The following is a 12923-nucleotide window of genomic DNA, read 5'->3' as shown; positions in this document are numbered from 1 at the left end:
TAGTGAAAAACATATTAAGGCTTCCATGGTAGCTTCCTACCCTAGTGAATAAGAGGAGTATTCCCTTTTTAATGAAAGCACGGGGGTATCACAGCTGACTTGACTGATATCTTACAAGGGTACAAGTGAATTCATACAAGCAGAGTATGAATATCTTAACTCAATAAGAAAATGGCATGAAGGTTACATTAACCAGTTTGATGAGAGTATTTCAAAATGTATATGAAAACACCACACTGTACCCTGTGATTGCATTAATGTACACAGCTATGACTTAATATATAAAAAAAACTAATACAAAGCTATATTCTGGATGTTGAGTTTTGTTTGGAATTCAAGAAATCAATCAGGTGTTCCAAAACAACTGATTTACAAGCTGTGCTGTGAAGAGGAATTCAGGAGGTTTGACAACAAACACAAAGGGAAGAAAAATATTGGTCCAAATCATTGTGTGGCATGGATTTCATTTCCTGATAGCCTTCCACCGAGGTGGACCCCGCAGATGCTGGCAAGGATCCTACATTACACTGAGGTGTGAGTTGGTCAACACATCAGGCTATTGGCATGGATGTCAAAGATGAATTGCTTTTTATTTTCCACACCATATTTCCTTCGTACTTCTCTAAAGGAAAGGCACTTCATCTATTTGCTAGAGTAGGGAAATGATCTAATTGTTTCATAGCTTTTTATGAGTTTATATTACTTATGGGCTTGCATTGTTTCAGATGTTAACTAACTGACATCAGTCCCCGCAATCAAGAATGGAGTTTTATGAACATCGCCCTACAATATTGACGCATAACATTCCCTCAACGTATTTATTATAATAAGGGAAATAGTGCAGCTCCTTCAGGAAAGCCAGCAATGTGATGTTATAAACAGGATGTTCTAGAATTGAAGATCTTAAGTGTAAAAGTTGCTGACAGTTTGCTTATTTTGGAGCACCAAAGTAAAATAAAAGTGTGTGCCTGCTAACACATGCAATTTTTTTTTTGTCTTCCAAAGGACGTCGGACTCGAAGGTAAAACCTTAGTGAGTTACGTGATGGCGTGCAGCATTGGAAACATCACCATCCAGAATCTGAGCGAGCCTGTCCAAATTAAAATCAAACACACAAGAGCTCAGGTAAGAAAACGCTACCAAGACCGACTGAACAGAGTCAGATGATTTTAGAGAATGATCAGACCTACATAATAAAAAGGCCCTTTTCATGAGGGACCAGTTTTCGAGAACTGGAGAACAGCTTGTCGGGCTGAGCTCAGAAGTCAGAGAAAAGAGCAGCAGCGGGGGAGAAATGTGTCTCCTCTAGGACTCAGTAGTCAGAAGGAGAATGCGACTAATGGAAAGGGGCTGCTCTTTTTAAGAAACAACACTCATTACTTCAAATAAAGCAAGTCAAGGGAGAAACGGGAGGTCGGACTTCCTTTCTGAGAGGTTGGCTTGGGGAAGCTCTTGGTGAATATTGCTTTTCTTCTTGTTTCGTTAGCCTCGCTCTCACCTGTTTATTTGATAAAATTCACTGGGCCTTCTTGTTGTCACAGAGGACTGAGGCAGAGGCTTTCTCACTTTTGTAGCAGGTCCTTGTCATGAGTCTGCCATTTTTTAGATAGGCAGGTAGGTAGGAAGAGAGTGAGGACTGAAATGAAGTCCCCTGCCTGCTAGCCTGCTAGGTCACGGACCCCCGAGACCTCTTTGTTCTGCCCTTTGGCTTCATTTGTTTTAATCCCTTCATTTAAAAAAGGGGATTATTGTTTTATTATGGTAAAATATATGTAACATAAAATTGACCATTCCAGTGATCTGTACAGTGGGTGACATAAAGTACATTTACCACCATCCGCCTCCAGAGCTTTTCCATCTCCTCTAGCAGAAACTCTGTTCCCATTGAGTATGAATTCCCTATTCCCCCCACTTCCCTCCCCATGGCAGCCACCCTTCTGCTTTCCATGTCTGTTAATGTGGCCACCCTGAGCGTCCTACGTAAGTGGAAGGACATAATATTTATCCTTTTGCGACTGGCTTTACTGCACTTAGCATCATGTCTATAAGATTTATCCATGTTGTTGCATGTTGCAGAGTTTTCTTCCTTTTTTAAGCCTGGATAATATTCCATCGTATGTGCCCACCAGCCTTTGCTTTTCCCCTCAGCCATGAATAGGCACTTGGGTTGCTTCTGCGTTTTGGCTACTGTGAATAATGCTGCCGTGAGCATGGGGTCTACAAATAGCTCTCTGAGTCTCTGTTTTCAATTTGTTTATGTAAACACTTGGCCATAAAAGAGGATTTCGAAGATGATGTGTAATTATAATGTAAAAAGCTTTGCTAAATGCCAAGAATGGTCGCGGACTCAGTGTTCAATGATGGGACACACATATTTGGTAACCTATAAATCAGTGATAATATGATTCCTTGTGAGATAATAGGTGATCTTTATTTGAAGTCTTATGAAGAGAAGATCCTTCTAGATTCTGAAGTGCCTGGCATTTTCAGGTTGTATTGGCAGAGCTCAGGCTGATCTCTTTCTTTGTGAAACCCTTGGCATTTTAACTCTTTTCTCCATATTTAAATCACAGCATTTTAAACACAGTTTCACATGTTTATTCTTATGTTAATATAGGATGTGCATCATCCTCCCATCTGTGCCTTCTGGGATATGAACAAAAACAGTAAGTTTTAAAATATTGGTTTTCTTAATATAGATAACAACTGAATTTTAAACATTGTTAGACACCCCCGTTTCCTTTAATTCCACCCTAAACCAGAGTGAGTCACCCTGCAAGTGTAAAATGGCAGCTGGGCTGCCAAAGTTAGTTTGGGTAGCTTGGAAAGTCAGTTCTCATTTCTGTAACTTTTGGTAAGAAGTTGTAGGAAGAAACAGGCAGACTGGATTCCGTTTTCTTTTCCAGTTGAACAACCTTTTCGGTTTCAATTATTTGTAAAATTCAGTATACATTGGCATTGCCACTTTAAGATGAATACAGACACTCGCTGAATCTCATTCTCCTAGGGTGCACCTGACAGGCACGAGGCATACAAGTTCAAATCCAGATTCCAGACCTCAAATTATAAGGGGATGGGGCAGCAGACAAAAGGGATGTAAATACGGGAATCGTTATAATGAACGAGTATTCCTTGAAAGAGATTCACAGCTCCAAAATGATACTCAGCAGTCAAGAAAGGAAGGCAAAATTAATGGATAAACAAATAATTAGATCCAAGAGGTGGAAATCTCTTTGAGGGGAGACACAAGGGCTGAAACTCCTATACTCCTATTGCCTGTCCCCTGAGGGTCACTTCCCCTCCGGGTTCCTCACCAGGATTATTGTGGCCAAATTCATTCCTGTGTCCATAAGGCCTGATTTAAAAAAAAAAAAAAAAAGCCTAAAAGTGGCTAACACCCTTTTTAGTAGCAGTCCTTCTCACAGCTGGACAGGATGCTTTAAAAAAAATTCTTTGTACAGGTTTTTAAAGATCCAAATTTACTCATAGAGTTAAAAATATCACCTGGTATCTTAAAATATTATTCAAATAAACAGATCCAATACGTTGGCATTATATAAGTCGCTCATATTCCATTTTATATCATGAGAGATAAGATGCATTCAAGCCACTTATAACTCCTCACGTCTGTGACTGCTGTGTATTTAAATAGCATGTTCCGGGAAAGCAGACCCACTTTGTCTTCACAAAATGTAGACTGACCCTCCAACAAGAAATGTGTTGGCTACAAAGAGTCCATTAGCATGTAATACATCGGAAAAGGAGTATTCTTTTTATAGACATTTATTTTAAAATATGTTGAAAAATTGAATCAAATATTTTTGGAGCCCCCAAGGCACTCAGCAGTCCACAGTTTGACCAAATAACCACTAACTGCCCCCTTGGCACTGATTTAAAGTGATTTTCAGGAATCTAGATAATTCTGAGTATGGGTAGCTTTAATCACGGTATCTGTTTTACAAATAACCTCTGTAAGGCAGAAAAGCCTGAGGCCCATTTCCCTAAAGGTCTCGCTCACTCTTGAGAAGACACCAACCTGCTGTTTTTTCACACTGTTTGTGGATTCCTTCAACAGAAAGTGTCGGAGGGTGGAACACGTCCGGATGTGTGGCGCACAGTTCTGACGCGAGTGAGACGGTCTGCCTGTGCACCCACTTCACACACTTTGGAGTTCTGATGGTAAGGGGGAGTTTCTCAGCTCCTTTAGACCTGGTGTAACTTGGGAAAGCATTCCTCGTGTTTATCGGTCCACCTTCTTAGGCGGTGATGGTCTTCTGAATTATTTCCTGAATAATTTTTACCTGAATCGTGATTCTTGATGAAGCATCTAATTGGTAGAGATCATAGATTAAAAATATGTGAAAGTAATTATAGAAAAGAACTTGTTCTTTTTGGTTTTTTCTCACAGCATTAGCTGTGACGATAAATAATCCCAGAAAGAAGAAAATGCCCACGAAACCCTTGGGTTAAGAGAGAAACAGAGTCAGGGAGACATGGAGACAGAGGGGTAGAGAGGAAGGGATGGTTAAAGACCAAGAAAATGTTAGGTGATGTCTATGTGGAAGGGAGCTGTGAAGAGTGAGGTTAAAACGTCTTATGTTATGGCTCGCTCAGTGTGTTTGAAGGTCGCATTGTGCCAGGTGACCTCTACCCTGGACACTGTGGTCGGTCAGGACAGCCGAGCGGCTGGGATTGGAATGGGCCTTCAGTCCTGCTGCAGAGGTGGTGGGTGCCACAGTCTGTCACTCTTAGGCCTCCAAATCACTCTGGCCTTTCCTCCTCCCTCCTTTGCCGTGGCCCTGGGTCATCTATCTCATTATCTAGCTTGCCCAACAGTTTTCAGTAAAATTAGATCATATCCTACCAAAATTTCAAGATCCACCCCCTATCCAAAGACTTGTTTGAGTTCATCATAGACTTATACCTATGAGTCTAAGTCAACTTTTGACTCTACAGACACTTTCCCGGGGTTCAGGGCACCCTCTGTCTTGTAACGTGGCCATTGCTTCTATATAGTTTCCACAAAGGGACCCGACCTCATTTGTTTTTTGATAGGAGATAGGAGTAATGTGAACCGAGGCAATAAAGCTTTTCAAATTAGAATCACAGACATCAGGTCGTGTTTATCACCTCCCTGAAATCTTACACACTTCCTCCTGTGGGGACTGAGCGGAAGCAGTGAGGAGACGGGGTGTAGTTTTTGGCTCCTGCATCTACTTGGCCTATGTAAATGACCATTGTCAGTCGTGTGGCAACACAGCACGTTGTAATTTTCCTGACAGTTAAACTATAGCATGTTTTCCCTAAATAATTAAAAGAGAAAATGCAGTTTCTTTCTCTGTTCTCTTTTCTCCAAAAGTGACAGCAGGCATTCTTTTAGAAAATACTTATTTTTCATGATTTCTTGGAAAATGATGTGCATGTTATTAAGTCAAATATTAATCAGATAATCATAACAGAGTTCAGGCCAGGAGTGGTGGCACACACCTGTAGTCCCAGCTCCTCAGGAGACTGAGGCAGGAGGATTGCTTGAGTTCAGAAGTTTGAGGCTGCTGTGAGCTATGATCACCCCACTGTACTCCAGCCTGGACAACAGAGTGAGACCCTATCTCTAAAAAAAATAAACAAAAAAATTTATTCAAAGATGATTTATATACTGCCAGAGTTTGGCTGCCCAGTACTTTGAATAGCCAATTCCTTCCTATAGTGTTTAAATTTTATTATGAATTTGCAATTTTATGTATTTGTATAGATATGCATTTTTAGAGCTAACTTTGTGTTTTCCACCATGATGGCATTTGTAGTAGTATAAAGTTCTGGTAGAAAAGCTTTCTGGAATTTATCCTTCTGGGAATGTACCCATATCCTTTTCACTTTTCTAGAGCATCCAAGACTTTGTTCAGAGTTTTTTGTGATTCCCAAACTCTTTATTTATTTGTATATGATATTCCCAGAGGCCACATTGTCCCATGACACATTTACCATATGAGAAGTTAAAGAAAATGTATCCCATACCTGTGGTTCTATCTTCTAATGTACAAAATAGTCTCTTTGTAGTAAAATTTTTTAATGTTCTTAACATGAGGACATTTTTATATTGGCTAGTTCAGAAGGATAAATATTTTCATTCTATGAGTATAAAACATGAAAATTATGTTTAAATATGTAAACAGGATTATTAAATTTAGTTTTTTATTTTAAATTCTGGACTTGATTGGGTTTTCCAAGTCCACTGTCTTACCCAGATAGGTTTTCATGGTAGTGACAGCTCACTTGGGGAACCTTCAAGACCATGACTCATTTTCGTGGCCTGACAAGATCCTGGAATAACCAAAATATTGATTGAGGTAGCCCATCTGTGAGTCAGGTGGCTCTGACTCAAACCCTGTCCCATGTCCCTGCATGCCCTGCATCCCTGCAGTGCTTTGAGGAATTCCTGGGGGTGGGAGGGGAAGGCCCTTCACACTGGGGGTAGGAGGTGGGAGGGGAAAGGCCCTTCACACTCCCAGTCCCTGTTTGAGTTTCCTCACTGGGGGATCTGGGGGTGGGAGGGGAAAGGCCCCTCACCCTCCCAGTCCCTGCTTGAGTTTCCTCACTCTGTGCATATCATAGAGCTATAAGGATGCTGTGCCTCTTCTCTATGGCCTCAGTCAAACCCAGCACTGACTCACTCACGTTTCATTTCACACACACTCAGCTTACTCAAGGAAAAAGCATGAAACATACTTGTTTTCATATTTAAAACTTTGGTTGAGGGACCTGGTGGTTTTGCTCTTCCAGTTAAAACTAGTGTGCCAAGAGCTTGGGAAAGAACTTCAAGATAGAAAAGGATGTGCAACTCCTTCCTGAAAGAAAGCTGCATGCTTCTTATAGGTATTGATCCCTCCAAATACGGTAAATGGAACCTTCAGGATTGATTTCCATTGCTGTGTTCAGCCCCTGAGGCTGAGGTGCTCTGATGTTAGCAAGGAGCTCTTCTAGTGAGACAGCCATTCTCCTGAAGAGAGGGTTTCTTATGTCTGCTTTTGATGTTTTATGTAGGATCTTAAAATAAACCCCACCCCGATAGACATATGGAACACCAAAGTCCTCACTTTCATCAGCTACGTCGGCTGCGGCATATCAGCTATTTTCTCAGCAGCAACTCTCCTGACATATGTAGCTTTTGAGTAAGTATTTTCCTGTGTGCCCAGCCCAGTGCAAACCGTTTCAAATGTCGGTAAGAAGATTGCCTGGCCTTCCCGGAGCATTTCCACACTTTGTGAATCACATAGAGTGGTTCGGTTTTAACGTTCAGGTTTCTCAAAAGGTGCATCTTGCAGCCTGAATTTTCCAGCTGTGGAATCTTAATTTATCATGACTGTCGTTCTAGTTAGAAAATGTATTCAAATCTGTTACCAATGATGAACATTTAAGTAAAAACGGTGTAAGAGGCTTTCTACATTGTAAAAGATGAAAACGTTTGGCTTTGTAAAACTTATAAAATTGGTCTGGAAACGGGAAATTTTTAAAAAAGGATCCTGCACTCATTAACAAATCAAGAAAGTGCCCATGATTTAGAGACATCGGTTTGAATAAAAGTGTCATTCTTACAACGCTAGACTTTTTCCTGAATTAAAGGTGGTCTATCGAAACCAATTGGGAATTTTGTGAACAATTAGAAACAGTTTTGAAGTAAAAGGAATATTTAAAAAATCTTCCTGACTTGCCGTATAGCCTTACATGTCTTTACCCCTCCTTCTGGCGGAACCACGTCAGGGAGAGGGTGCTGCCGTACCCGCTGCACACCTGTATAAGACAGGAATTTCCTATCTGTGGGGCAAGGATTCATTTATAAGGTTAGTGAGCGCCTCTATTTCTTTTTTCCCTCTTTAGGAAATTGCGAAGGGATTATCCCTCCAAAATCTTGATGAACCTGAGTACAGCCCTGCTGTTTCTCAACCTCATCTTCCTCCTGGACAGCTGGGTCTCCTCCTTTCACGTGGACGGACTCTGCACGGCCATCGCGGCCCTTCTACATTTCTTCCTTCTGGCCACGTTTACCTGGATGGGGCTAGAGGCAATTCACATGTACATCGCTCTAGTTAAAGTATTTAACACTTACATTCGCCGATATATTCTCAAATTCTGCATCATTGGTTGGGGTGAGTCTCTTCCATTTTTTCCCCTTTATATTTGCACTAATTTAGAGGGTAGATGTGCTTTTCGTTACATGCGTAAGTTATGGAGAAGCCACATCAGGGCGTTCAGACTTTCACCTGGATAACATACTTTGTACCCATTTCTCAGCATCTTTTTTCCTGAAATGTTTTGGTTTTGTCTTTTCTGTCATGAAAGTTGCCACATTCTCAGAGGAGGATCCTTATTTTTAAAGACGAGTTAGTGCTGTGGAGGGAAACTTTTAAAATTGGGGCAGATATGGATTAGATATGCAATTCCTAAGGACAGGGCATTTCAGAACTGTGTCTTTTAAAAACTATTCAACGGCATGCATTCAATTCAAGAGTATAGGGAAAGCCCTCGCTCCTGAGTCACCACAAACTTATTTCCTGAGCCCAGAGCCAGCCCACCCAAGTCTGAAGAAGCAGCTGGCAGGCAGTGGTGCTTTTCCATCCTGCTTTGAAACATAAAGGCCAGCTCAGACTCATAGCTACACTCATCCCTAGACACAGCCTATTTCTTGGAAAGGAGGAAAAGAATGTTATTTTTGTGTATGTAACCAGAATACTTACAGAATTTTTGCCTTGACCTTTTTCACATGAGTCCTCCGTCAGGCATGGAGGGTTGGGATCTTCCCGTGCAGCTCCTTCCTTTATATGGGTTTCGTCTGTGGCCCACATTCTAGTTTTCTCATAAACCTTTTCAGATGGAAATTTAGAAGTGAGAGATGTTGCCAAGAAATTCAACACCACCTCAGGAGGCAGTAAAAGCATCTGTCGGAGAAATAGGGTAGAATAGCATTTCTCCTCTGAAAGTTGCATGGCGACACTTCAGAGATTCTTTCGAGAGAGAAGACTCTGAAGACTTCATAGGTCAATGTTCTCCCCCCAACTTTTCTAGTGATTTTTCTTTAGATTGGAAAGGCAAAATAAATTGCAGTGACCTTGTCTGCCTGAACTCTGCCATCCAACAAAGTGGCATTAATGAAACCACATTTCACAGTGCTGGATGCAGTTCAAATCACTTTCTAAGCTCTCCAGTGGGTCCCCGAAGCAAACAGAATATTTAAATATCTTTCATTTAAGAGTATGTTTTGATTGTTGCCAATAGGGAGTTGGGCATATTCCACACCAAGGCGGGGATTTTGTTGTTTGTAACCGAGTTGACAGTTGTAAGAGGTCTGGATCTGTGACACAGAGTGTGTGCCTGGACGCGCACGCCTGCTTCCTTTTTTCCCTATCCTTGCCATTATGAGTCCTATAAAGCAATTCCAGATGCTTCACAGGCGTTGTTTGTGTCTTTGTCTTTATATAACAGGTTTGCCCGCCTTAGTGGTATCAATTATTCTGGCGAGCAGAAACCAAAATGAAGTCTATGGAAGAAAAAGCTATGGAAAAGAAAAAGGCGATGAATTGTAAGTCATAGACTTTGGGGGGTGTGTTTATGGTGGGCATCTGTCCTTTGTTTCCTGAAATGCAGGATAAGTTTCATGCAAGTCATGAGGCTCTTGTTTTACAAGGCTGAGGTTTCTTCATACGTCTCTGCTAAGGTCTCTGCCACACAGCAGATGATTGTACCCGAATGCCCTGAGATGCACCAGCCACTTTGTGTACTTACATTGTACTCTGCCATCTGGGGGAATTCAGGGGGTGCCTGAGATACTGTCTTCTAGCCTCAGAGGACCCAGGCTATTTGGGGAGATTTCATAATACTCCCACCTCCTGCAACCCACACACATCTTCAGGAGAGTTAAGTAGCAGTATCCGACAGTGAGTGATTCCATACCAGTGTGAGTTTTATGCAGAAATGGAGAGAATCGGGAAATCAGTGAGTTCTTGAATAGTTTGGAAATTTCCCTTCAGACCGTGACATCCATCATTGAGATGAAGGTCCTCCTATTGCTCCGTTTGGGTAGTTCTGGCGTATTTTATCAGTCACATCATGGGTGCTCAGTAAGTATTTGTTGATGAAAAGAATTACTGAATGAAGCAGGAGCTTATTCCTGACGTGAGCCCTGTGGTGCCCCCGTCCACGCACAGCTTGGGGTTGAACAGCACTTCTGCCCCCTGTTGGCCGTCCGCGTCTGTGCTGCTCCCCTGGGGTCCTCCCGCCTACATTTCTAATGTCACACTCAAAGGGCTCTTTAAGAACTGGAGCAGAATCGTCGAACTAGGTCAGGGATTTCCATGATTTTAGGGGAACTTCCATATGTAAAGAAAGGTTAGTTCCAGGGATAAGCAGTATTATGGTAGGGACCTTTATGATACCATATATTCAAAGTAGAAATCAAAAAGTAAGTTCTAAATAAGGAAATTTAGAGAGTTGGTCAACTCCTATAGGACGTCTTAGTAAATTGCTGTGCCATAAGCAGCTCTGTTTGATTTAGAATTTGCTCTATGCCAGAATTATGTTGGGTTCTAGGAGTCAGAGATGTTCAGGACATCTTTTGCTTTTGCGCAGACTTTTGTTCCAGTGGGGAAGACTATTTCCACTGGAATTTTAGGATGGATATAATTGCCTTAAATCATTCATCTGTTTTTTGAGGTACCCAAGAATTTCCATAGCATTGATTAGGCACAAAGACTCCTGCAAATTGTGATACTTGTCAACTTTGCTCCTGGCGTACTCACGCATATGACAGTTTTCAGATGTCTTTCATCAACTGTCTGGTCTGTATATCACTCTAAAGATCAAGTATCTCTTCTCAATCTCATAAGGATGTTTTGTAATCAATGTAAACTTTGTAATTGTGCATGAGAAGTGTCCAGGTGAGAATCTCACAGTTGTATAATAGGGTCTTGCCTTATTAGAGGCCAGTGATATTAAGGGGACTTACGATGTCCATAGTAACAAACCCACAACTAGGTGGCTTAAAGAAGTTTAGGTATTTATTCCTCACAAATGACAAGAAACATGAAGTAGTAACCATTGGCATTGATTTTATGGTTGAAGTGTCAGAGCCAATAACTGCAGCTCACATGGCCTCTTTCTCTCCTGGACGGGGATGACCATGCAGCTCTAGAACTCACATTTGTGTTGGCGGCAGGAAGAGGGAATAGGGCTTTGCCAGTTGGGTCTATCAGGAATAGGTGTCCCCCAACCCCCTCAGCAGACTTCTGCTTCCCTATCATTTTGTCACACTGCCATCTCTTAAATACAGAGCCCTAAAGTGAGTTCTCAGATTTTCCACTCTTCCTGTATAGACACACAGGAGAAAAGGAGGTTAGACATGGCTGGGGGTGAGCCAAGCAAGAGTGTCTTCATAGAACACAAAATTCAAGAAGCCTGCCTTGCTTGGCAATAAGTTAACACTGATTGACTTAAATAACTAGACATTAAGGTTGTGGCCATCCATAGACCAAAAAAACCCAAAATCACTCAGATGAAGGCTGAAGAAGGCAAGTGAGGTCCAAGGGACTTTCTAAAGGTGTTCAAGAGAGAAACCTGCAGTGGTCCAGAGTAGGCCAAGAAAAGTTGGAGGGAGACGGGGCCTGGTCCTAAGTCTCTTTTTCTTTCTCATTTCTTCCTCTTCTGTTTTCAGCTGTTGGATTCAGGATCCAGTGGTGTTTTATGTGTCCTGTGCTGGGTATTTTGGAGTCATGTTTTTTCTGAACGTTGCCATGTTCATTGTGGTGATGGTGCAGATCTGTGGGAGGAACGGCAAGAGGAGCAGCCGGACCCTGAGAGAAGAGGTTCTGCGGAACCTGCGCAGTGTGGTCAGCCTGACCTTTCTGCTGGGCATGACGTGGGGTTTTGCTTTCTTACGCTGGGGACCCTTAAATGTCCTTTTCGTGTACCTCTTTTCCATCTTCAATTCATTACAAGGTAAGATAAATTGTATCAGGGCAATTTTTGCTTTCTAACTTTGTCACATCTGTGAGCAGCTTCACTTTGGGACAGATGCCACGTTAAGTTTCTACACCACTATTCCAGTGCAGGGCATAGTTGCAGACACAGCCTGGTCACTCCTTAAAAATGTCTTGAATGAATACATGGCATAGAATGTCAGTTTTCCTTTTTTTTTTTCAGCGATGTATCCTGAGTATATTAGTATACCTCGCAGATAGTGAGTGTCACAGCATCAGCCTGGCTCACAGCAGCCTCAAACTCCTAGGTGCAAGACATCCTCCTGCCTCAGCCTCCTGAGTTCAGCTGGGACTACAGGTGCCTGCCACCAAAGCCCTGCTTAGTCTTCTATTTTTAGTAGAGATGGGGTATTGCTCTTGCTCTTGCTCAGACTGGTCTCATACTCCTTCTGACCTCAAGTAATCCACCTGCCTCGACCTCCCCAGAGTGTGAGGATTACAGGCATGAGCCGCCCATTGTGCCTGGCCTCCTTGGCTTCTTGAATACCACAGTGAATAGCAACACTCTAATTCAGCAACTTTTGTCCTTTTATGAATTATATTGAACTTTTCACAATTAATTCAACAATTTAACAGTCATTTGCCAATGGCCTGCTTTATACAGAAATGCCAGGCTTCCTTCCAGGAGTTTCCATCATGCTTCTGATGCCATCATACGTACCATCAGTGTACTTTATCGTGGATTTCACTTTTAGGCTTAAGTGAATATAAATCTGCTTTTTGAAAATTAAATGACATCTTTTAAGATATTGACAATACCCTGTGTTGTTGAAACTCCCTAATGCTCAGAAGCATCGTGAGGCCAACATTGTAGAAGAAGTTGGGTGTCGGAGTTTGGAGGGTTTTGAGCAGAGCAGTGTGAATGGCTTAGCTGAGCATATCGGTCATGCAGTTGCA

At 41.9% G+C, this 12923-nt stretch overlaps 1 protein-coding gene across 5 annotated transcripts in view; it reads left to right on the top strand.

The window, feature by feature from the left end:
• ADGRG6 (adhesion G protein-coupled receptor G6) overlaps positions 1-12923 on the top strand; it is a 134641-nt gene that overhangs the window by 102592 nt on the left and 19126 nt on the right. For all 5 annotated transcript variants that reach the window (XM_023513507.1, XM_023513511.1, XM_023513508.1 and 2 more), the window contains 7 exons: positions 1006-1125; positions 2618-2666; positions 4076-4179; positions 7042-7169; positions 7876-8144; positions 9478-9574; positions 11702-11985. In XM_023513507.1, the coding sequence (XP_023369275.1) occupies positions 1006-1125; positions 2618-2666; positions 4076-4179; positions 7042-7169; positions 7876-8144; positions 9478-9574; positions 11702-11985 (1051 nt within the window). The remainder of the gene's footprint in view (positions 1-1005; positions 1126-2617; positions 2667-4075; positions 4180-7041; positions 7170-7875; positions 8145-9477; positions 9575-11701; positions 11986-12923) is intronic.

Source organism: Otolemur garnettii, unplaced genomic scaffold, assembly GCF_000181295.1.
Source record: "Otolemur garnettii isolate 467f Iridium unplaced genomic scaffold, OtoGar3 scaffold00042, whole genome shotgun sequence".
NCBI classification, from domain to species: Eukaryota; Metazoa; Chordata; class Mammalia; order Primates; family Galagidae; genus Otolemur; species Otolemur garnettii.
Note: the sequence above shows the minus strand (reverse complement) of the source record. Positions and strands in the feature narration are given on the sequence as shown.